Raw genomic sequence first — 24,092 nt, forward strand, 5'->3', positions numbered from 1 at the left:
TTCGGAAATGGATTGGTGATCGAGTGCACACAACTTTGACTATCTCATTTGGTGACAGGGGCGGTGGGGTAGCCTACTGGTTAAAGCGTTCACTCGTCACGCCGAAGACCTGGGTTCGATTCCCCATATGGGTACAATTTGTGTCCCCACATGGGTACAATGTGTGAAGCCCATTTCTGGTGTCACCGTTGTGATATTCCTGGAATATTGCTGAAAGCGGCGTAAAGCCATACTCACTCACTCACTCATTTGGTGATACAATTTTAACATTATTATACGATTGCACGTCTCCGAAATGCTGCATCCTCGCGTGAGCCGGCGTCTGCATGATATATTTAAAAAGTTATCATCCTGATCTCTGTGTAATATCCTGTTCATTATTCCATGATCTTGTTAATAAATGTGTCTCTTTGCAATTGTCTTTTTTTTCGCGTGCGTGCGTGTACGTGACCATGGTAATCAGGTTGATTCCGTTCCCATTATAACGGTAAGTGATAATGTCCCTTTGACTGTCGACATCCCAAACATAAATGTCCGGAATGGGGGGGGGGGGGGGGGGGGGTCCGGATTATCATTGTCCGAACTACGATCTCACAGTGCAGTGAAATGGTAGCCAAGGTAACGCTTACACAAGAGAAATTATTTTGGATTTATTGTGGCAGCAAGAGGTAACACCCTTTTTGAACACAGAAAGCGAATATGACATAGACGATAGTGTCCGCCGTTGAAGGAAGCGTCGGTAAAATCCACATTTAATCCTGTGTTGTTACGAACGCTATTGCCAAACTGCGAAAATACATGTTTCAAATGACATGTATGTGCGGATAGAAGTTTCAAATACATGGTGCGCCGTCTGGGTGTCGGGGTAGAAGTGATTATCAGTGATCCATTCATGTCATTGTCACCGCCAGTTTGACTTCTACGCCCAATTGAATCTGTTTCGTGGGATGATTAAGACGGTTTGTACTCTGGTTAGGACGTTTTATGTTTACACAGTGAGTAAACATGTATAAAGGAATAACATCAGAGTTCTAAGTAATATTATAATATAAGTTTATTTTTTACTTGTTGAAGTATATATGTTCTGGAACTAATGATAATTTGTCATATATATGTACTTAAGTGGATTCTGTGCTTTGGGGTGGCCTATTGGTTAAAGCGTTCGCTCGTGACGCCGAAGATCCTGGTTCGATTCCCCCACATGAGTACAATATGTGAAGCCCATTTCTGGTGTCCCCCTCCGTGGTATTGCTAGCTCATTAAAGACAGGGCAAGGTGTGTACAGGTATAGCTCATTAAAGACATTATAAGGTATGTACAGGTGCAGCTTATCAAAGACATTATAAGGTATGTACAGGTATAGCTCATTGAAGATAATGTAAGGTGTTTACCTGTACTTTTCAGCAAAAAAAATAAATGTAATATATGTTGTAAGTAAATATAAATTCATCATCCAAAACTGGCTCCCACAGGAGATATCGCTTGGATGAGATCAAGCGATTTATTACTTGCCCGTGAAGAGATCACCCGTTTAATAAACATACAGCTTTATTACACATTGTGTAATACCAAAACGCGTGCTTATGTACTCTCGGAACACGTTTCACGAACAAATATTGAAAGCTCTCAACATCCCTTGGCTTATTCAACGACATTGTGTGTTGAGATGATAGATCACTGGGAGGAGCTTATGCACACTCGATGACCCCAGCAACCTTGTTGCTAGGCTGACGTCACATGGCATTGTTTCGCCGATGGATCGTGCAACAAAATTCCAGAAATTACGTCATCGGGTATTGTGACGTGATTGTAAACTTTGAGGTGCAAGGCCCCGTTCCACAAGGCGATCTACTGTAGCACAACGACAGTCGTTAGTCTCAGTTAAATTATGTGAGTTGTGATAGCCTTAGCACTACGATAATTTTGTGGGACGAACGCCTGAATTCTAAAGGTGGACCATTGTATGATATTAAATTCATACGTTTCAACTTTTGACGTGTTTGAAGTATTATTCTGTTAAACTCAATTGGATTATACCATGGATCGTGTAGGTGTCAGCCTATTTACACTCAACAGTATAATTCTAAAAACATTATAAATGACAAGTAATAAATAAAATACTAAACTCGCTCTCGTGTAAAACCAATTTTATGAAACTCGTGAATAGTTGTGGTATCTGACTCGCTTTCGCTCGTCAGATACCAGAACTATTCACTCGTTTCATAAAATTGGTATTACACGGGAGCTCGTTTAGTATTCTATATATCTACACTGTAGATATCGCTGCAATGAAATTACATCACAATGCTTTGCAGACTATTGTGACGTCACTGGTTACCATGACGTCACAATCAAATGACATCACTAATGGCTCTGCTTCTGAAGCTGTTTGCAGTACTTTTTACACTTAAGGCACTCTATATATTTCAGTAAAGGCGTTCCCAAATCATAGTGTGCGGCGTTTACGCGTGTGTATGTTTGCAGAAATGGGCGTGTGCCATTGTGATCAATCAAAGATGTAATGTTTACAGGTGAGGCTTATTGCATGTTATAGGTTATAGCTTTGACGCATGCTGACCTGGATGTATTAAGTATATTTACAAAATCATATAAACAGTTTTATATACTGGCATTGCTGTTGTATGGGACGCCTGTGCGTAAATGTTTGCATTAAAATAACATTGCTATCTGTCAAATAACATTGCTATCTGTCAATGGCTTTTGTTCATGGTGAATTCAGTATCGCAACGCCACTCCTGTAACCTATCATCTCCCTGGGTCAACAACACGGAAGGCTTCCTGTAGCACTAAATCACTCTTAAGCCGCCTGAGAATAAACATGTATCACATTGTGTGATTATTACTGAGGTGTTATCAAATTCATATCTAGGGATATTTTTAGGGATTGCAATGTTATCTAATTTTGCGACATATACGAATTATGGACATGTTCTTTCAGTTGTGACAAATCCTTGCATGTTGCATACAGGCCGTTCCGAAACAAAACGCCCCGTGTTAACAGCGTTAGAGAAAGGTTCGAATCCACTTTTGGTTGTGTGTTATGTCTATTCTTGGTGAACCGTACCCAATATTACCAGAAGCATGCTCCTAGCGGCGTAGGGTACGGGTGGCCCAGTCGGCTAAGGCGCCGCAATTCGCTGCGCAGAGTTGCGTCCCTTGGGTCCGCGAGAAACCTATGATTGTGGGTCCGCATCCAAGTTCGCCCCGATTTTGTTTCTAGGTTTGTTAGCACCATACCCGTGCTCGTGGGGTTCACCAAAGTTGTAAAAGTCCTGCATCACTTCTGGCTTTCCGCCCACATTAAGCTGACACACCGTGATATAACTGGAATAGTGTTAAAGCGGCGTTAAACCCAACTCACTTACTCACTATCAACGTTCTCACGTACCTTCACAATACAGTGTTACGAGGTGGTCTCTAAATAAAAACGCAAGTGTTAATCCAGATTCCGCTTCGTGCAGAACTAAATTGTGAATTCGGTAGACGACCACACAAGACCAATAAATAATCAACACATTATATTGAAACGCACAGTTTTAGTTTTACAACAGAAAAGGTCTCTACAATGGGTCAAAAGAGTGACAGCTGCACTTAGAAACAGGCTCTATAACACATGTGCACAAAAGAATGTGCAGAATGTGTCACTGTCGATTGTCATGAAGGAGGCACGCTCTACGTTCTTAAATCCGGACAAAAGTGTTAGAGGTGAGGTGTGGTGAGGTGAAATGGGGTTTAACGTCGCGTCCAAGATTATTGCACTTACATAGCGACGTGCATGCACGTGTGTGTGTGTGTGTGTGTGTGTGAGAGAGAGAGAGAGAGAGAGAGAGAGAGAGAGAGAGAGAGTGTGTGTGTGTGTGTGTGTGTGTGTCTGCTTGTACTAGTCCGGACTAATGCCGAGTTAATAGTGCTTGGCCACCGAGATACCATGCCGCAATTTAACATGAATACCCCACTCAGACACAGTATACTGACTCCGAGTCGACCAGTCCTTGTTTTAGCTCCTTAATGCCGAGCGCCAGACAGGGTAACAACAAATACCATCTTTTAATGTTTTTTGGTATAACGCGGCCGGTGATCGAACCACCGACTTTCCGCTCTTATGGAGGCAGTCGGAATAATGTTGGAAGCTGGCAGGTTTTTTAAGGTGTTTTTAATTAGTCCTCCCTCGTGGAACACGTGTACACGTACAGCCAGCCTATTAGAAAATGTCCCATTACGAAACTTCTCGATTGATCAAGCTTTCCTGTGTTTGTCAATAGCCAAGGGAGGTAACTCTAAATCACACTTACAATGTTACAATCAGGCCAATACACTATTTTAAGAGCGTTTCACTCATTTGCCGCCACTAACGACCCCCCACTTATGGCAATCTCTGCTGCACATAACACAAATGATGTCACATCCTACATCTCTTCATCTTCATCCAGAGTCTGGTGATTTATTTTATACTTAAGTCAGAGCACGTAGCATTTCTCGTGAAAGAATCAATCTGTCTGATTGACTTGCAAGTTGCCTTGTCCTGCCCGTGCGGAAATCATGGCGTCAGAGTATTCGCTTTGACGTTACGATTGACCCTGTTCGCACTCCGAATTGTTGACAGCGATGGCGACTTTAAGATAAACACAATAGGTCACAAATATTTCACCAAACCTAATTCTTAGTAACATGTCAACTCGTAATAATAATAGGACTGCGTGTGATTTAAAACGTTTTATTAGGCATATGAGGGACAATTAAATAGATTTAATCCAACAATGAATTTTTTAAAGGATATTTCATATATGATAGTTAAGGTCTGGCTGCTTGTACTAGTCCGGACTGATGCCGATTTATAGTGCTAGCACACTGAGATACCATGCCGCAGTTTAACATGGATACCCCACTCAGACACAGTATACTGACTCCGAGCCGACCAGTCCTTGTTTTAGCCCCTTAATGCCGAGCGCCAGACAGGGTAACAACAAGTACCATCTTTTAACGTCTTTTGGTATGACGCGGCTGGGGATCGAACCCCGGCCCTTCCGCTCTCCGGGTGGATGCTCTACCATTAGACCACAGAGGCGGTGAAAATCTCGACAGCAAATTGCTCAGTATTTGCTATATGGTGAATGTGCCAGATATAAATTCTATAGATTCTGCATTAGATTATGGCATGCCAAGGTATCCAAAATAGTGTCATACTATGCTCTTACAAGTAGCGAGTAATGGCAAAATAATATTTGTTGCTTCGATTTGGATCTGGCTGTTAATGCGAATTGGAAGCAATATGAAGTAAAGAATTGTTTTTCGGGGAATTTTGGGTAACATTAAGATATTTGTTTAAACAGGACTAGCACTCCTCCCTTTTCAGGAATTGTCAAACTTAACTATGGCAGACTTCCGTTTCAGTTCAAAATAGTTTCAAAATAGAAACTGGCAGGTATTCTCTTTGTTATACAAGTTAATTGACTAAATACCATTTGTGATGGTGTGAGTCCGATAATATTGTCCTAGTCTCAGGCTTTCTCCTCCTCATCATCTTCCCCATCATGGTAACTGCTTCCACTTTTGTCGATATCACTGAAACTGGTACTTTTTGTCAGTCTGTTAAGGCTCCCGTATCCTCTTCCTCGGGCATACGACAGAAGCGATGCTTCTGACATCTGGAAACCCCACATTGGTACACCTTCGCCACAAAGGAGCTCTTCTTCATTCCATGAACTGCCTTTGTGGCATCCCTCTTCGTTTCTTCCACGACCTGGAGAGCCCAAAGCATCGGACCGCCAACGATTTGTTGTCCTGGGCGTCAATGTTGATGCTGAACACTCCCCTTTCTCTAGCTGTCCATTACCTGGGCTGATTCTGTCTTTGTCTTCCTTCAGTAATACGTATTGATATGATCGTCGATACTCATTCTACAGATAGGACACAGGGACACAGATGATGAACAGGAACCACAGCAGGCAAGATGGCCACAGGGCAAGAAGGTCACCCTGACCTGGTTTTCCATACAAATCTTACAAAGATATCGATCACTAAGACGAACGTTTTCCTCGCGTAGTCTTTGAGCAGGATCTCTGTATTGTTGCCACATCTGATTTTTTGGTGTTGTTCCATTGATGTTCATAACGCATTGTTGAGAATTAGGTGTCTGAGAGGGGGATGTCAGTGCATTATAAGTAGGATCCATGTGTCTGGTGCCATTTACCATTACTCCGTGTTGAGTCGTTTGAGGTGCATCTGTTCTAGAAGCCACCAGTCTCTGTAAGGGTGTTTGAGGTAGAGCAGGAGCAGGACCTGGAGATGCTTGTTCTTCCTCCAGGGCAAGTACCATTGAGGCCAGTTCCGAGGCGGAGGGCAAGGTACCGTCGTCTTCCCTGAGGCAGGTTTCTACAGTTTGCGCGACGAGATCCTGGCTAAAGCCCATTTCTAGTACCGCCTGGACCGACTCACTTTCCATATGATGAGTGATATTATCCTGAATCGTCCGCCTTGCTTGTGAAGGAGGAGGACTCGGAGGGACCTTGGATTGGATGGCATCTTCATCTTTGTTACAGCTGAAACATTAATGTGCATCTGCAATATTCAGGGATGAAGGTGTTACGTTCAATGCTGTTTGACATCAACAACAAGCCACGTTGATGGCTTTGGAGTGTCTGTGCATATTTCTGTCCATCATTATCTGGTTCACGGTTTACACTTCAACAGCATTCAACAGGTTCATTGAAGATTACGTATGGTCCTGAGATTTGCCATGAGTGACCGGTTCGCCCCGATTATGTTTCTAGGTTTGTCAGCCACATACACCTGCTCGTGAGTTTCACCGAAGCGGTAAACGTCTAAGACCTGCATCACTTCTGGCTTTCCTCTTACATTAAGCTGTCACGCTGTGATATAACCCAAATACTGTTCATAGCGGCGTTAAACACAACTAACTCACTCACTCACTCAACTGTTCATGCAATTCAAGGTGAAGTGAGGTGTAATTGGGTTTAACGTCGCGTCCAAGATTATTGCACTTATATAGCGACGTGCATGTACGTGTGTGTGTTTGTGTGGCTGCTTGTACTAGTCCGGACTGATGCCGATTTATAGTGCTAGCTCAATGAGATACCATGCCGCAGTTTAACATGAATACCCCACTCAGACACAGTATACTGACTCCGAGCCGACCAGTCCTTGTTTTAGCCCCTTAATGCCGAGCGCCAGACAGGGTAACAACAAGTACCATCTTTAAACGTCTTTTGGTATGACGCGGCCGGGGATCGAACCCCGGACCTTCCGCTCTCCGGGCGGACGCTCTACCACTAGACCACGGAGGCGGTCCATAAATGTCCAGAATGGGGTGTGTCCGGATTATCATTGTCCGAACTACGATCTCACAGTACAAAAGGAAATGCAGGATTGATGCTTGCATCACAGAGGACACATTGTAATTGGCTAAGAAACCGGTTTCCAGACCTTTTAGCGAATGTAAAGAATATATGAAGCGCTAAAGAGGTGGAAAGCAAACTAACACCGAAACTTGATGACTGTAAGCACGGAGCCCTACACCACTGCTTGAGTTTGGGGTTGGTAAACACATGCAATTATTGATGTTGTGAGAGCCATACACCCATGACATGGACAATGGAGATTTGTAATGACTGTGGAAATGTTTTTGTCGGTTTGAGGTACACCTTTACCAATATTCGAGCTATATTACAGCATGGTGCATCCAAAATGGGTTGCACTCAGTTGCTAATTTGGGAATATAATCCGGAGCTTTGACAAGCTATCAGTTTAGACCCTGTGCTCAACTTCAACCACTGTGCTATACATTTACAGGGAAGTCAAGGACACATCATCTCTCCCCAGGAACACGGCTCAAAATAGCGCCACGTTGGTTGCATTGGTGAATGCAAAGTGAAAATAGGCTTTATGTCATCTCAACCGACTTGTATAATCCATTGCCTTATTTGATAGTGCATCAATGTGTGCATTACTAGTCATTTCATGTTAATGTAGGTTACGGCAGTGCTATATGTATGTTTTACAGTGCACCTATTATTACCTTCGTGTGCTCTGTTTTGTTATACAGTCAACTACGGTTATAACGAACTCGCTTATAACGAACTGACGGATATAACGAACTTACTTTTTGGTCCCGACTATTTGCTGTAGTTATGCTGTGTATATGCTTATAACGAACTACGGTTATAACGAACTTAAATTAGAAGTCCCTTTGAGTTCGTTATAACCGAGGTTTACTGTATTATAAACTGATGTTTTGTGCCTGGAAAGTTTTCTGCTCAACATGTCAAATGTTTAATAGAACAACTACCATCCCATAGGACGTCAACATAGCCTACAGTTTGGGTACACGAGTCTTCAGCTGTCACATTCTTCATTGCAAAGTTGATCAACGAGGAATAAAGTCTTGAGACAGGGTACACGAGATGTAAAGCCGCTTACTCTTTCTTGCAAATTTGCAACATATATCACAATTATTAACTTTCATTTTAAAGCTATCGTTTGATAGATGATTTATCATCCGTGCTAAAGAGTGAGTGAGTTAGGTGAATGTTGGTTTACGCCGCAGACAGCAGTCAGCAATACCCACATTATTAAGTTTAGGTCAGACAAACCGGTGGTTGACAGCGTGAGCATCGACCCAAATTATCATTGAACACAATGACCCAGCTAGGACGTTGTAAATATAAAGCGTCAACGCCAGAGAATAACCAGTCTCGATTATCCGCCTAAATAGATTCCATTGGCCTTAAAGGCAAAATAGCGGTTAACATTATATGATGGATTACTGAAAACCAGTAATGACACCAGGTGTTCGCGAAAGGGAAAGCATGTCTTGCACCTCTTTAATTGGCCTTTACGATAAGCATGCTGGGAGCGATGCTCCCCCGGAATCTAATGGGGACCGTGCTATAAGTCCGACTGTTAATCAGATACTGTTTTCGTTAAGAATATACTAATGACAAACCTGTTTGAAGCTTTAATAGTTCCCTGATTCGGCAAATCATTCACAACATCGGCACCCATACACAGTTTGATGTAGAGACAAGATGGAGAGTTCTGTGCATGGGTCATCCAAGGGTCATCGTCGTCTAACCAATTATACAACTTTACTTTACAATAAGCACACTGGACGCGGTCAGGCTTCTCAACGCATGGCGTATGATAGAACCCAGCTTCTGACAGTGTCTTAGGGGTTTGAGGTAGGTGAAGTGGCCAGTTGATAAATGTCCTTAGACGATTATCTTCAACTGTTAAATCTGCGTTACCGACGGGTTTGTCGTATGATTGCGCACTTAATGATGTATTAGCTGATATAGTTCTGCATTGATGATGAGGCTGGTTTGTGTGGTATAACGGTACACGTACATCACAACCCATAGGAATATTACCAGCATTAAGTCCCCGAATGAACCTGCAGTGAGGAAAGTGTCTTGTATGCTCATCGAATGGAATGTCCGACTTTTGCCATTTTTTCAACACACCATGACAGAAAGCACACTGTACCTTATCTAGATAGCCCGTATAAAACAGTCCGTTTGCTGCAAGGTCGACGGATCGTTGTATAGATCCATACGCCCATCTTGAGAACGTCCCCAGTCTACACCGTTCCGACTTCATGTCCATTCTGGCCATTGACAGCAGAGTATTAACACACACAAATATGTAGAGAATCACATTGTTTAAGATAATATGTTCACAGTAACACTGAATATATCGCAGCATGTGTAACAGCGCGTCCGAAGCCGACAGCGACAAGGCAGATTATGAGATTGCTATTTATACGTACAAGGGGATTCCCCTTTAAGGCTCGAGGGATATGGAGCGAGTCAGAGAGGGAGACAGAGAGAGAGAGAGAGAGTGAGTGAGAGACACACAGAGACACACAGAGAGTAAGTGAGACACAGAGTGAGAGAGAGAGAGTTAATGAGAGACACACAGAGACACACAGAGAGTAAGTGAGACAGAGTGAGAGAGAGTGAGTGAGAGACACACAGAGAGTAAGTGAGACACAGAGTGAGAGAGAGAGTGAGTGAGAGACACACAGAGACACACAGAGAGTAAGTGAGACACAGAGTGAGAGAGAGAGTTAATGAGAGACACACAGAGACACACAGAGAGTAAGTGAGACAGAGTGAGAGAGAGTGAGTGAGAGACACACAGAGAGTGAGACACAGAGTGAGAGAGAGAGTTAATGAGAGACACACAGAGACACACAGAGAGTAAGTGAGACAGAGTGAGAGAGAGTGAGTGAGAGACACACAGAGTAAGTGAGACACAGAGTGAGAGAGAGTGAGTGAGAGACACACAGAGACACACAGAGAGTAAGTGAGACACAGAGTGAGAGAGAGTGAGTGAGAGACACACAGAGAGTAAGTGAGACACAGAGTGAGAGAGAGAGTGAGTGAGAGACACACAGAGAGTAAGTGAGACACAGAGTGAGAAAGAGTGAGTGAGAGACACACAGAGACACACAGAGAGTAAGTGAGACACAGAGTGAGAATGAGAGTTAGTGAGAGACACACAGAGACACACAGAGAGTAAGTGAGACACAGAGTGAGAAAGAGTTAGTGAGAGACGCATAGAGACACACAAAGAGTAAGTGAGACACAGAGTGAGAGAGAGTGAGTGAGAGACACACAGAGACACACAGAGAGTAAGTGAGACACAGAGTGAGAATGAGAGTTAGTGAGAGACACACAGAGACACACAGAGAGTAAGTGAGACACAGAGTGAGAGAGAGTGAGTGAGAGACACACAGAGACACACAGAGAGTAAGTAAGACACAGAGTGAGAGAAAGAGTGAGTGAGAGACACACAGAGACACACAGAGTGTAAGTGAGATACAGAGTGAGAGAGAGTGAGTGAGAGACACACAGAGAGTAAGTGAGACACAGAGTGAGAGAGAGAGTTAGTGAGAGACACACAGAAACACACAGAGAGTAAGTGAGACACAGAGTGAGAGAGAGTTAGTGAGAGACACACAGAGACACACAGAGAGTAAGTGAGACACAGAGTGAGAGAGAGAGTGAGTGAGAGACACACAGAGAGTAAGTGAGACACAGAGTGAGAGAGAGAGTGAGTGAGAGACACAGAGACACACAGAGAGTAAGTGAGACACAGAGTGAGAGAGAGTTAGTGAGAGACAGAGAGAGACACATAGAGACACACAGAGAGTAAGTGAGACACAGAGTGAGAGACAGTTAGTGACAAACAGAGTGAGCGAGACACAGTGTGAGAGAGAGTGAGAGAGACAGAGGAGAGACAGAGTGTAAATCACTTTGTTAACATAGTGCCTACAATGCAATACCAAACAGCATCCTTTCTTCTTGATGATTTTATTGATGTCGTTATTACCTTCTCGTCATCATTAAATCTCAAAACTCATTAACTTCAAATTATAATCATGTGGTGTTAGTAGTTGTTAAAGGTCATCCTGGCGGACCTCTGACATTGTGGCAATTAAGCAGTTTGTCGGAGTTGCTACATTTTTTTAAAATGAGCGAGTTTATGTTTTACGTCACACCGGCAATATCTCAGCCATGATACATTTCCTTAAACATTCACACATGGCGTAAAGACATCCCAGGCAATCGGCCTATATGGGTTATATTATCTATCATATCTACATAGTCTGCAGTCCAATGGGAAACACAAACATGATACGGATAGATTTATTGGTATACGATACAACTGAATATTATAAATGGAATCCTTTTTCAAATAATCTTAATCACTTACGATGCTTAATCACGCAGGTCAATACTACTTTTGATCGCTGCGCGGAAGGGTGGATCTCGGGGCAGTACCGTATTCTAAGGAAGGTCAGGTGACCCTTTCCCGACCAATGAAAATGCAGCAATAATTTGTAAATGTTATAATTGCATATTTTATGCTGGGGTTGATAAACTTGTTATTATTTGTCATAAAATCATGTTTCAAAATAACACAATACGATGAACTCATTGTGTTGACTATAGACAAGGATATTATATATTTATTTGGAAGGATATATAAACATAGTGATGCTATTTTAGATTAGTATTATGATTCATTCTACCATAAATTTGGGGAAGGCCCGAATCTGATGGTCGATGGGAGATTTCAAATCATAATTAATCTCATTCAAACATGAGACGTTTAAAAGTCTGTCATACGGATCCTGAAACAAATATATCTAACAAAGCCCACGCAAGTCTATAACAGTGGGCAAGCCAAGATTACTGCCGTATTTGAAAATGAAGAGAGCCTCTTTTTATTATATTTTTTAAAGATAATTTATCAACTGTTTTTTTTTCTGTTAGATAATGTTCATGTCAGAGACAAGATGTTAGTCTGAAGACAGGCCGTATCTTTCTGTTGCGTTCGGAAGGAACGTTATGTTTCAAATATTGATTTGTTTCAAATAAAGAACACAAGTTACTGAGCTGTGACCCGCTAACAATGGCATCACGTATCAGCAGAAAGTACTAACAAATAGGTGCATGCAAGGGGGGTGAGATGGGGACTAACGTTGCGTCCAAGACTATTGCACTCACAATGGATATAGCGACGTTCATAGGCGTGACAGTGTTGAGAACAATCTATTTTCCAACAACTATATCCAACACACTACTTAGTCACTGAGCACCATCAAACAATCTATTCATTTTTACTATTAACACAAAATGTTTGACGTTTGAGGATGTTCTAAAAAATAAATTATTCATTTTTACTAACACTGCCAACAAACCAATCTTTTTACTAACACTGCCAACAAACTATTCATTTTTACTAACACTGCCAACAAACTATTCATTTTACTAACACTGCCAACAAACTATTTATTTTGGGCATATTTTGGCAAACTGACACACACAACCCCCATACATTACGAAACACCCCAAACCCACACCCTTACAAGACAAGACAATTTATTCAGTATAGAGGCCAATGGCCCAAATACAGACATATAAAGGTTTCATTTCTTAGCGCTACTATACATACACACATATACACACCCTCATACCAAATGTATGTGTTACTTTTTGTTGTTGTTATTTTTAACCTCATCCTTCTTGTTCACAGGGGGGCACGGGTGGGCCCAGTCGTCTGAGGCGCCGTGATTCGCTGTGAAGAGTTGCGCCCTTGGGCACGCCAGAAACCTATGATTGTGGGTTCGAATTCCGGTTCGCCCCAATTATGTTTCTAGGTTTGTCAGCACTATACCCGTGATCGTGGGTTTTACCGAAGTGGTAAACGTCTGAAACCGGCATCACTTCGGGCTTTCCTCCCACATTCAGCTGACACGCCGTGATATAACTAGATAGATAAAATACAAAAGTCCAAAGATGAGCTGTATATATATATATATATACACACACACACACACACACACACACACACACACACACACACACACACACGCGCGCACACACGTGTATGTAGGAGAAGTATTTAGAGGTGCAATTAGTAGTAGGATGTCAAATACAGACACAAACATACACACATATATAGCTCAGACACACATATCGTATGAAGCATTCTTTGAAAGTAGGTATATTTGGTATACGTGGTATTGAACATATTTCTTATTTTTTGCACATAAAAACAGAGATCACTTATTGTTTGTGTATTTGGAGTGTTCATAATATTTATGAATATGTTTACTGCACTGTCATTTCTGATGTATTTACTAATATACCTTTTTTCTAATATAGGTCTATGCATCACGTACAAGTCAAACACGATTCTCGTCTTCTAAGTACATTTTATTCATGTAGCCCTTTAGGGGGCGGTCTGGTAGCCTAGTGGTTAAAGCGTTCGCTCGTCACGCCGAAGACACGGGTTCGATTCCCGACATGGGTACAATGTGTGAAGCCCATTTCTGGTGTCCCCCGCCGTGATATTGCTGGAATATTGCTAAAAGCGGTGTAAAACCATACTCACTCACTCACTCACTCATGTAGCCCTTTAGGAAAATCAAAAGGAATGCTTCCTAATCAACCAAGTCAGTGAGACAGATAACCAGATCCCGTTGGTCGTCTCTAACGACAATCATGGGGTGATAAAGACCAACTGTAACCTAGATCTCCAATGCAGTCATAGCTATAAGAACATTTATTCCACTAATGGGTATCAAATTGTAAAGAGACAATCAGTCAAAGCAGGTATTTTAGAGGGGCTGACGTAAACAATCTACTACACGTTAGCAACATGATATCAGTTACGAAACCTACCCATGTTGATCCCCGTATCTCAAACAGACACGTAAGCGTTATTATTAGTCAGACAGGTTAACAGCCTACACAGGTAGACACGACCTGTCATCACTGTCATACTTATTTTCATAGACATACCTCAAATACTAGTAACTAAATATTTTGTTGTTTAACGCCGGACTCCACTAGTCCAGCTATATGACGGCGGTCTGTAAATACTCGAGTCTGGATCAGATAATCCAGTGATTGACATCACGAGCATCGATCTACGCAATTGGGATACGATGATATGCGAATCTGACCACCCGGACCCGTTAGTCGCGTCTGTCGGCAAACATGGGTTGCTGAAGATCATTTCTAACCCGTATCTTCATAGGTTCGTAAGACAAGATAATAGCGTGGCATACACTAGCACTGATAAACTGCCCAGCCGAGGAGGTCCATGAAATGGATTATTTTTGCCATCACCGTGCCATGGTATCTTCGTAAGTAAAAGCGACATAATCCTTTTCATAATCATACGAAAACTTCAAAACAGATTCCATTGTACGAATCTGACTATATCATAAGCATGCGTTTATGAATCACTGTGTACTAGTGATGATACCAGGTGTTCGCGAAAAGGGGAACCCATCCTGCTCCACTGGTGGCATCCGTAACAAACACATGCAACGGCAAGTCAATTGTTCACTGGAAAACACGAAAACGTATGGAAAGTTTATATGTATACAACACGTGGAACGAATGCGTATTGTTGTCAATATACAACCCTTAGGATTGTTTAGGGTGATAGCATGGCTTGATTGTTTTCACATAATAAGATTTATGATTAATAGACAATAATTCACTTGTTTATGTTTCAATTTGGATCATGTACATGTCAACAGTTATTAGTTGACAAGGTTCAAAAGCCTGACAAGAATTGGTTTGTGTGGTCAAGACTCGCTTGTTTACCGGCCGTCGTCAACCAGTGAAGATCCGAGGTAGAATAGGTCTTCAACAACCCATGCTTGCCCTAAAAGGCGACTATGCTTGTCGTAAGAGGCGACTAACGGAATCGGGTGGTCAGGCTCGCTGACTTGGTTGATGCATGTCATCGTATCCCAATTACATGAATCGATGCTCATGATATCAATAACTGGATTGTCTGGTCCTGACACAATTATTTGCAGACCGCCGTCATATAGCTGGACTATTGCTGAGTGCGGCGTTAAACAACAAACAAACAAACCGTCGTATGGTATTAGTGAGGCTAGAATTTCGCCGATGCGAATTTAAACTCACGCACTCATTCTAATATCGACAGTTACAGCCAACGGAAACCATTGTAGGTAACTGACAACGGTTCCTATCGTTTGTCCTGAATAGATCCAACGCTAAGATATTTGGGAGTTCAACACTGAACAGTTGGTTGGTAAGTAGTAGGTAATATCGGAACACAATCTTCGGAAATTAGGCAAATTTCGAACAACGACTTAGACACGCAGTCACGTAATAAATCGTGATGAACCTAAGTATCGGCTAAGTCTAGCAGGGACCAAGGCTGGTCAAAATACAGCTGTGACGTCATTCTATTGTTTCAACTGTAGATTATCTGTAACGAATTCACAGTTTATTGCATGCTCATGCATTGATTTGATGCAATAGATCACGAATTTACTGGCTACAGTGATCTAATCCCACAAAATGCACGCACGCACGCACGCACGCACGCACGCACGCACGCGTGGAGCGCGAATAAAGGGTTAGCAGCATGGATGTCAATGCACGAAGTTAAAGATTATCATGTATGACGAATATACTGCATGACATTTCCGGGCAGGATATTGTGTTGTATTTATCTTCATATATATTTATTAAATATGTTAACTTTCTGGTTGTATTTTAAATATCATTTAGCAGTATTGTGTTACTGACTGAGTGAGTATGGTTTTACGCCGCTTTTAGCAATATCCCAGCAATATCACGGCAGGGGACACCAGAAATTATTTTGTTACTGATATTCGTTCCAAATGTTGATTCTCGCTAGCGTCGCTGATTCATATTTGTAACGAATGCACAGTTACCTGTGCACTTTCCTTAACATTACCATTTCCAGGACGTTATTCATAATTTTGAGATTCATTACTAAGAAGCTCGTCAGGATTGTTTATTATTACATTTGTAACTTTATTTTTCATATGAGTTTAGAACATAATGTCATGACAGTGCTTTCATAAAATATCTTTAAAAAGTCTTAATCCCAAATCCGTAATAATGCAAACACAAAGCAGCCATAGTCGTTAAATAGAAATGTTCGACCATATTACTGTTATCTAGAGAAGCGAGCCGTGAGTGGTGAGTTGGGTTTAACGCCGCTTTTAACAGTATTCCAGTTATATCACGGCGTGCCAGCTTAATGTGGGAGGAAAGCCTGAAGTGATGCAGGTCTCAGACGTTTACCACTTCGGTGAAACCCACGAACACAGGTATGGTGCTGACAAACGTAGAAACATAATCGGGGAGAACCGGGATTCGAACCCACAATCATAGGTTTCTGGCACAGCGAATCGCGGCGCCTTAGACGACTGGGCCACCCGTACCCCCCTTGTAGTGATGAAGAAACCATACTTTGTTATTTTATTTTAGGAATGCCTGGTACCTGAGGAGCTGCGAATACCGCGTCTGAATACGCCGGACATGCGAATAGAATACGCCGGACATGCGAATGCCGTGTCTAATACGCTGGACGTGTGAATACCGCGTCTGAATACGCCGGACATGCGAATAGAATACGCCGGACATGCGAATGCCGTGTCTGAATACGCCGGAAGTGTAAATACCGTGTCTGAATACGCTTGACGTGTGAATACCGCGTCTTAATACGCTGGACGTGTGAATACCTTGTCTTAATACGCTGGACGTGTGAATACCGCGTCTGAATACGCTGGACGTGTGAAAACCGCGTCTTAATACGCCGGACGTGTGAATACCGTGTCTGAATACGCTGGACGTGTGAATACCGCGTCTTAATACGCTGGACGTTTGAATACCGTGTCTGAATACGCTGGACGTGTGAATACCGCGTCTTAATACGCTGGACGTGTGAATACCGTGTCTGAATACGCTTGACGTGTGAATACCGTGTCTTGATACGCTTGGCGTGTGAATACCGTGTCTTAATACGCTGGACGTGTGAATACCGTGTCTTAATACGCTGGACGTGTGAATACCGTGTCTGAATTCTCTGGACGTGTGAATACCGTCTCTGAATACGCCGGATATGTGAATACCGTGTCTGAATACGCTGGACGTGTGAATACCGTGTCTGAATACGCTGGACGTGTGAATACCGTGTCTTAATACGCTTGACGTGTGAATACCGCGTCTTAATACGCTGGACGTGTGAATACCGTGTTTTAATACACTGGACGTGTGAATACCGCGTCTGAATACGCTGGACGTGTGAATACTGTGTCTGAATACGCCGGACATGTGAATACCGTGTCTGAATACACTGGACATGCGAATAGAATACGCCGGACATGCGAATAGCGTGTCGGAATACGCTGGACGTGTGAACACCGTGTCTGAATACGCTGGACGTGTGAATAACGTGTCTAAATACGCTGGACATGCGAATGCCGTGTCTGAATACGCTGGACGTGTGAATACCGTGTCTGAATACGCTGGACGTCTGAATACCGCGTCTTAATACGCTGGACATGTGAATACCGTGTCTGAATACGCTGGACGTGTGAATACCGTGTCTTAATTGCCGGACATGTGAATACCGTCTCTGAATACGCTGGACTTGTGAATACCGTGTCTGAATACGCTGGACGTGTGAATACCGTGTCTGAATACGCTGGATGTGTGAATACCGTGTCTGAATACGCTGAATTGGTCGGCAATGATTTTACTACTTTTGCGTTACGTTTATTATAGGGTATATATTGTTGTTGTTTTGATTGTTATTTAAGTACTTTAAATCTGTTAGTAATACGAATATGTTATCTGAATGATTCAAGCAAATACATGTTAATAGCTACTCATAAAATATATACTCCACTCCACTTAAAAGCTAACACATTGTTATGCAATGGTTGTATTTTACATATGCCTTCTTGAGATATTTAACCCAGTCTATGAGAAACGCATTGTGTATCCCTGTACCTCCGTGGGAGAGTCAAAATACGAAAGTCGCATCGGCAAAAGTATAACCCTAAAGTTCAAGTGTGAATAGAGTTTTACTTCAATAAAACTGTTTCGAGACAACATCGGGCTCACAGCGTTTGGTTAAACATGTAGAAGGTATTCCTTCCAAAACGTTCACGTAAGCTTTATTATTAGGACACACATACGTCTCCCACGGTGCTATTAAATGTCACCTGAAGTATGTCCTTACGATAAGGATATCTAAATCCCACAACCAGTCTACTTATCTTTTAAAGGCAAAATGCCAATCTGGCAAGAAAGAAATATCACTGACAATTCACACCTACATTCATACATCATAGAAATATAATTCATAGAAATCCCTTAGATTGGCAATAAATCTCCATGTAATCGTTTCTGAAGATTGATTCATGGAACTGTTTGATCGAATATAATCGTGGTATAAAAATATTCATACACCCGAGACACCCCTGAAGATTTGGTTTAGAATAGGTCTTCAGCAACCCATGCTTGCGGTAAAAGGCGATTGTGTTTGTCGTAAGAGGCGACTAACGGGATCGGGTGGTCAGGCTTGCTGACTTGGTTAATGCATGTTATCGTATCTCAATTGCGTGAATCGAATCACTGGATTGTCTGGTCCAGACTCGATATTATATGGAATATTGCCGAGTGCGGCTTTAAACAAAAAACAAACACACATAAACCCGAGTTCACACACTACAATGCTACTACTGCGTAAAATAAGCTAATAAATAGACAGAATAAATATTACATCTTTCGACAGGAGCAAAACGGCGATCGCCTACGTGTTAACATCATTCATTTGTGTATGATACCGTTAGATAATGAGGAACTTGCAAAACAGTCATTTAAGATACGTCATGTACATCAGCAACCAATAAAGTCACAAATCCATTGCCATAATAATAATAATAATAATATAGCGACAAAACCATTTCCATATCCAATAGAAATATCTGAATAAAGCAGAGTCGATTGTACAATACCGACTACAACATGAGCATGTGTTTATGAACCACTGTCAAATAGTAATGATACCAGGTGTTCGCGAAAATGTGAGCGTATCCTGCCCCACCGGTGGCACCCGTCACAAACACATGCAAAGGCAAGTCAATTGTTCACCTGAACAAAAACGGGAACATATGGTCAAAATAGGGACTTTGATAGGACATCATTTGGCCACTGATACGTCAAATTTGGAAATATCTAACATGACAGCTTTTGAAAACTTTCAAGGCCTTGAATATTGTAACCCTGATCAAACAACTTTTGAACAAGAGTTGCATAAAGCTGCTGGAATAATGCTTGGCATAAACGGTAAGTTGACTTTTGGAAAGTTGAATTCATCCTTCTTGTCATACATTTTCTTTTGTCACTCTGCATAGATCTGAACATGAAACAGATGAGGTTGTTTTGCTGGTCTCGTTTATTTTTTAACTTCTTTGATGGGCATTAAGAAGCACTTACTTGATAACAGTGTAAGAATCTACGCCGAAACGTCGCTCTTAATTGTAATAAAGAAGTTGTTCATCCATAAATCCTGCCCTTACTTCGTTTATTTGTCGTTCACGAGGGTGAAGGGAATCCCACCTTAAAGATCTTGGCCAAATTCACTTGTTTTGATTTTGCCAATCCGAGAATAGCTCAACTGGTGCCCATGGGGATGCCTACTTCTTGACTAAATGTATTGAGGAAGTCCAGCATTTCACATTTTGTTTTCTCAGTAAACTTCAGATGACATTTAGTTTCATTTTTGACAAATTGTCCTGAACCTTTTGAAATAGAAATTAAACTATATCTATGGTCAAGATGCTTAGCCCCATGTAATAAGAATGACGTTTTTCCTAAAGTTTTTCGGGTCTGATTGTTGTTACAAAGTTGAAAAAAACAAATGTTTTGTTAAAATTTCTATGATTGTAAATCCTTGTGTTTTTAGAAGCAACTTGGTATTAATTCCACTTGTCTCAAATACTTTCTCTGAATATAAATAAAAGCGAGAAAACCCTTTCGACCTTCATAAGAAATCTCTGCCAAAAACAGTCAATTGTCGACTATATCCTGGGCATATATTTATGAACCACTGTCAGCGATTAACTTAGAAACTGCCAGTTTCAGTCCACTAATCCTAATTATGATAACATATAGCAAACCCCTTATAAATGGCAAATTTCTGCTAGTCCTTATGATACCATAATTATTGGGCAGTCTGACTATAGGACTTAAGCCAGTTTCTAACGTTGACTGTCAAATACAGAAAGTCCTTCCTCCGTTGTATTAAGTATTATGGTTAAATGTGAGACAGAGATTTGGTGGTACATCAGCCTTGCAATTTGATATAAATTATCTCGCTGTGTTCGTTTATGTTTATGGAGCTTTGCAATCCAGTACAAAACTGTACGGACATGTCTTCAGATTTTAATGTTGTCTGCCTGTTAAATGTTGATAGTATTTATGCGTGGTTTGGGCAAATGTCTTCCTCAGTTAAAATACTGGCCTTATAGGTGTCATTATTAGATATATCATTTACATCGTAGTTGTGTTAATGCTTATGACGATGATCATGTTATTGGATGCCTTGCCAGTGGGAACAACACTAAATACGTTGGCAGTCACACTCTGGATGACAGTGGGTTGTGACTGGAAGGGCAAGTTCCAATTCTGTTTCCTCTTGGCAACATCGCCACTTATTACAGCCACCTGTCCCGATACGGCAAGGTTATAAGGTGCATAATGTTTCGCTTTCCCCATAGAATGTATAGGTTTAAAGTTCTTTAACCGTCTAAATTTGATTACCTCGTAGATCTATCACGAGGGTCCATGGTGACGTCCATGCCACCGTTGCAGTCGAGCCAGTGTATGTCTGACTATACACAACGCCAACAGCAACACAAAGTATTTGTGTTCTTATATTTCACTTGAAATCATGAATGTTCTTAGAAAATGAAGTGTTCAACCATTCTGTAGATACATTTGTCAAAATGCATTCCATAAGGAATCTCCATATTGAGTCCAGTGTACGATTCCGACTACGTCATGAGCATGTGTTTATGATTCAAGATGAAATAGTGACCAGGTGTTCGCGGAATGGTGACCGCATCCTAACCCACCGGCAAAGCTGAGGAATAAATAAATAAATAAATAAATATATATCATCCAGAAAGAGGAACGTACTGCTTTTAACAGTTTAATAAAATGCGCTTGTGTGTTTTTAGCTTGAAATACAATTTATGAAATAAAATCATACGAACTATAATTTTACATTTCGCGCGTGTAGTATTTGAGGTAATACCAAGATGTTCAAATCGGATCATAGGTACATTTTTCAAAGTCATGCCAATGCCTATCAAAAAAGGTCGATCTTGTTCTCATTTGACGCAATGTCAAGGCCAAATACTCACCAAGATATATTCACCCAGGTTTGCTGGTGGCTGCAAATAAAACAAACAAGAAATCGCTATTCGATAGTGATGTATTTGATGATTGTTTGTTTGTCTGGGCAAGACAATCCAGTGATTGACATCCTGAGCATCGATCAACGCAATTGGAATACGATAACATGCATAAACCAAGTCAGCGGGCCTGACCACCCGATCCCGTTAGTCGCCTCTTACGACACGCATAAACGCCTTACGGCAAGCATGGGTTGCTAAAGACCTTTTCTACCCCGGATCTTCACGGGTCGTGATGTATTTGAGACAGATTACGTATGCTGTGAACCTTATGTTTTTAGTGTTACGGGGACTAGTAACGTTTTGATAAGGTTTGTAATGTTTTGGATGTAGAAAATGGTAGATCTTATATTGAGATGAATTCCATGTATTTTGCTTGTACGTGAACATTATATTCAGCTCCGAAATGCGTGTCTCTTAAACAGCATATCAAGTCTCAAACTGTAATATCTTTGAATAAAATTATTTCATCTTAAAACTTTATGTTGTATATAACACGTTTATATTTATATAAAGTCAAACGGCGAAAAGAAACTTTATCGATTAGTTTATTGGCATGCGTATGTATGATCAGTGTATGTAAATTGTTATGTGTCTATGGCATTTTTACTGAATAATGTCTGTCTGTAATATTTTGGTCAAATCCGATTTTCAAGTGTATACTTTCTTTTTCTCGGCAGTTTATGTCTACAAAAAACTGTAGAATAATATTTAAAGTTTGCGTGAGAGTATTAAAAGAGATGTAGACCATCAAACAGGACGACCCTGAGATGAGTGAGTGAGTGAGTGAGTATGGTTTTACGCCGCTTTTAGCAATATTCCAGCAATATCACGGCGGGGGACACCAGAAATGGGCTTCACACATTGTACCCATGTCGGGAATCGAACCCGGGTCTTCGGCGTGACGAGCGAACGCTTTAACCACTAGGCTACCCGACCGCCCCACCCTGACATGAAGCCATGTGGAGTGCATGTGATGAGTGCCTCTGATAAGTTTTTCGACCTTATCATAGTGACACAAGCGATAAATACAAATGTTGGTCTGATTGACAAATGATCTGGTGAAGTAAGAATGATTTCAATGTGTGTGGTTGGTTGGTTGGTTTGTTGTTCAACGCCGCACTCAGCAATAGTCTGTATGTAAATAATCGAGTTTGGACCAGACAATCCAGTGATTAATATCATGAGCATCGATCCACGCAATTGGGATCGATGACAGGCATCAACCAAGTCAGCGAGCCTGACCACCCGATCCTGTTAGTCGCCTCTTACGACAAGCATAGTCGCCTTTTACAGCAAGCATGGGATGCTGACTACGGCAAAGTAACAAGTATATCGTTCATGTTGTAATTATAAAACAGTCGGAATGTATGCATGTATCACACAAATAAAATTCATCCCTTTTGCGCTGGTAACGAAAACGGCTTTGTTCATCAAATGTTGAAAAAAGACATCTGTAAAATGAAAGCACATCTGTTAATGCACTGCTATAAATAGACTCGACAGTAGTACAACTAAACAGCTATAAATAGATTCAATAGAACAACAACTGCACAGTTTATTCAATAAAGATTTTTTTGTAAAATATTTTCTTAGAACCACTTTACAGTTGTAAGGATTTTAACAACAGCGCATATGAGGGTGATTCATGGACGCATTCATAGTGATTCATAGTGATTCGTGGACGCACGCTTGTGACGTGGTCGGAATCGTAGAGCGGACTCTGCTTTAGTCGATATTTATTAAGATTATGGAAAAGGTTTTGCTTTTTATTCATGTTTTCGTCGTGTCTCAGCTATGATGACGACTTATTAATGTAACGTTTATTGATACTAAGATCCATATCAATATTAAAAGTCAAACTTTGTGAGCAAGACCGTCGCTTTGATTTCTTCGACTTTAATCACCAGAAGGGCTCTTTCCACAGTCATGATCAATATGATACTGATTCAGATTACGTTATTTTTTAACCTCAACCTTCTTGTTCACAGATCATTGATTAAACGATAGTAACGAACATACATATAAATATATATATATATATATATATATATATATATATATATATATATATATATATATATATATACACACACACACACACACGATATATATACGAACATACATATATATATATATATATATAAACACACACACACAGAGATTTGACTAGGCTTTCAGTAAAAACATATATAAAAACACAGAATTTTTCACTAAAAGCCTAGCTAAGTTTAGACCAGACTAAACC

General features: G+C 41.2%; 1 protein-coding gene across 1 annotated transcript; it reads right to left on the reverse strand.

The window, feature by feature from the left end:
• Positions 1-4,836: 4,836 nt before the first annotated feature.
• On the reverse strand, positions 4,837-9,760 carry LOC139453015 (baculoviral IAP repeat-containing protein 7-A-like). Its single transcript, XM_071234640.1, has 2 exons — positions 8,984-9,760; positions 4,837-6,560 (listed from the first exon to the last, which is right to left on the reverse strand). Exons 1-2 carry the CDS (start codon positions 9,739-9,741, stop codon positions 5,882-5,884), a joined length of 1,437 nt encoding a protein of 478 aa, XP_071090741.1. The 5' UTR covers positions 9,742-9,760; the 3' UTR covers positions 4,837-5,881.
• Between the last annotated feature and the right edge of the window lie 14,332 nt (positions 9,761-24,092).

This window comes from Haliotis cracherodii, unplaced genomic scaffold (genome assembly GCF_022045235.1).
Source record: "Haliotis cracherodii isolate W230 unplaced genomic scaffold, xgHalCrac1.p SCAF_9, whole genome shotgun sequence".
Lineage (NCBI taxonomy): Eukaryota > Metazoa > Mollusca > Gastropoda > Lepetellida > Haliotidae > Haliotis > Haliotis cracherodii.

Excerpts from the sequence above, each read along its gene's own strand:
- LOC139453015 (XM_071234640.1), bottom strand. The coding sequence starts at position 9,741 with ATGCTGCGATATATTCAGTGTTACTGTGAACATATTATCTTAAACAAT. Across the intron at positions 6,561-8,983 it reads ACTATTAAAGCTTCAAACAG|CTGTAACAAAGATGAAGATG; the intron begins GTTTGTCATTAG and ends TTAATGTTTCAG.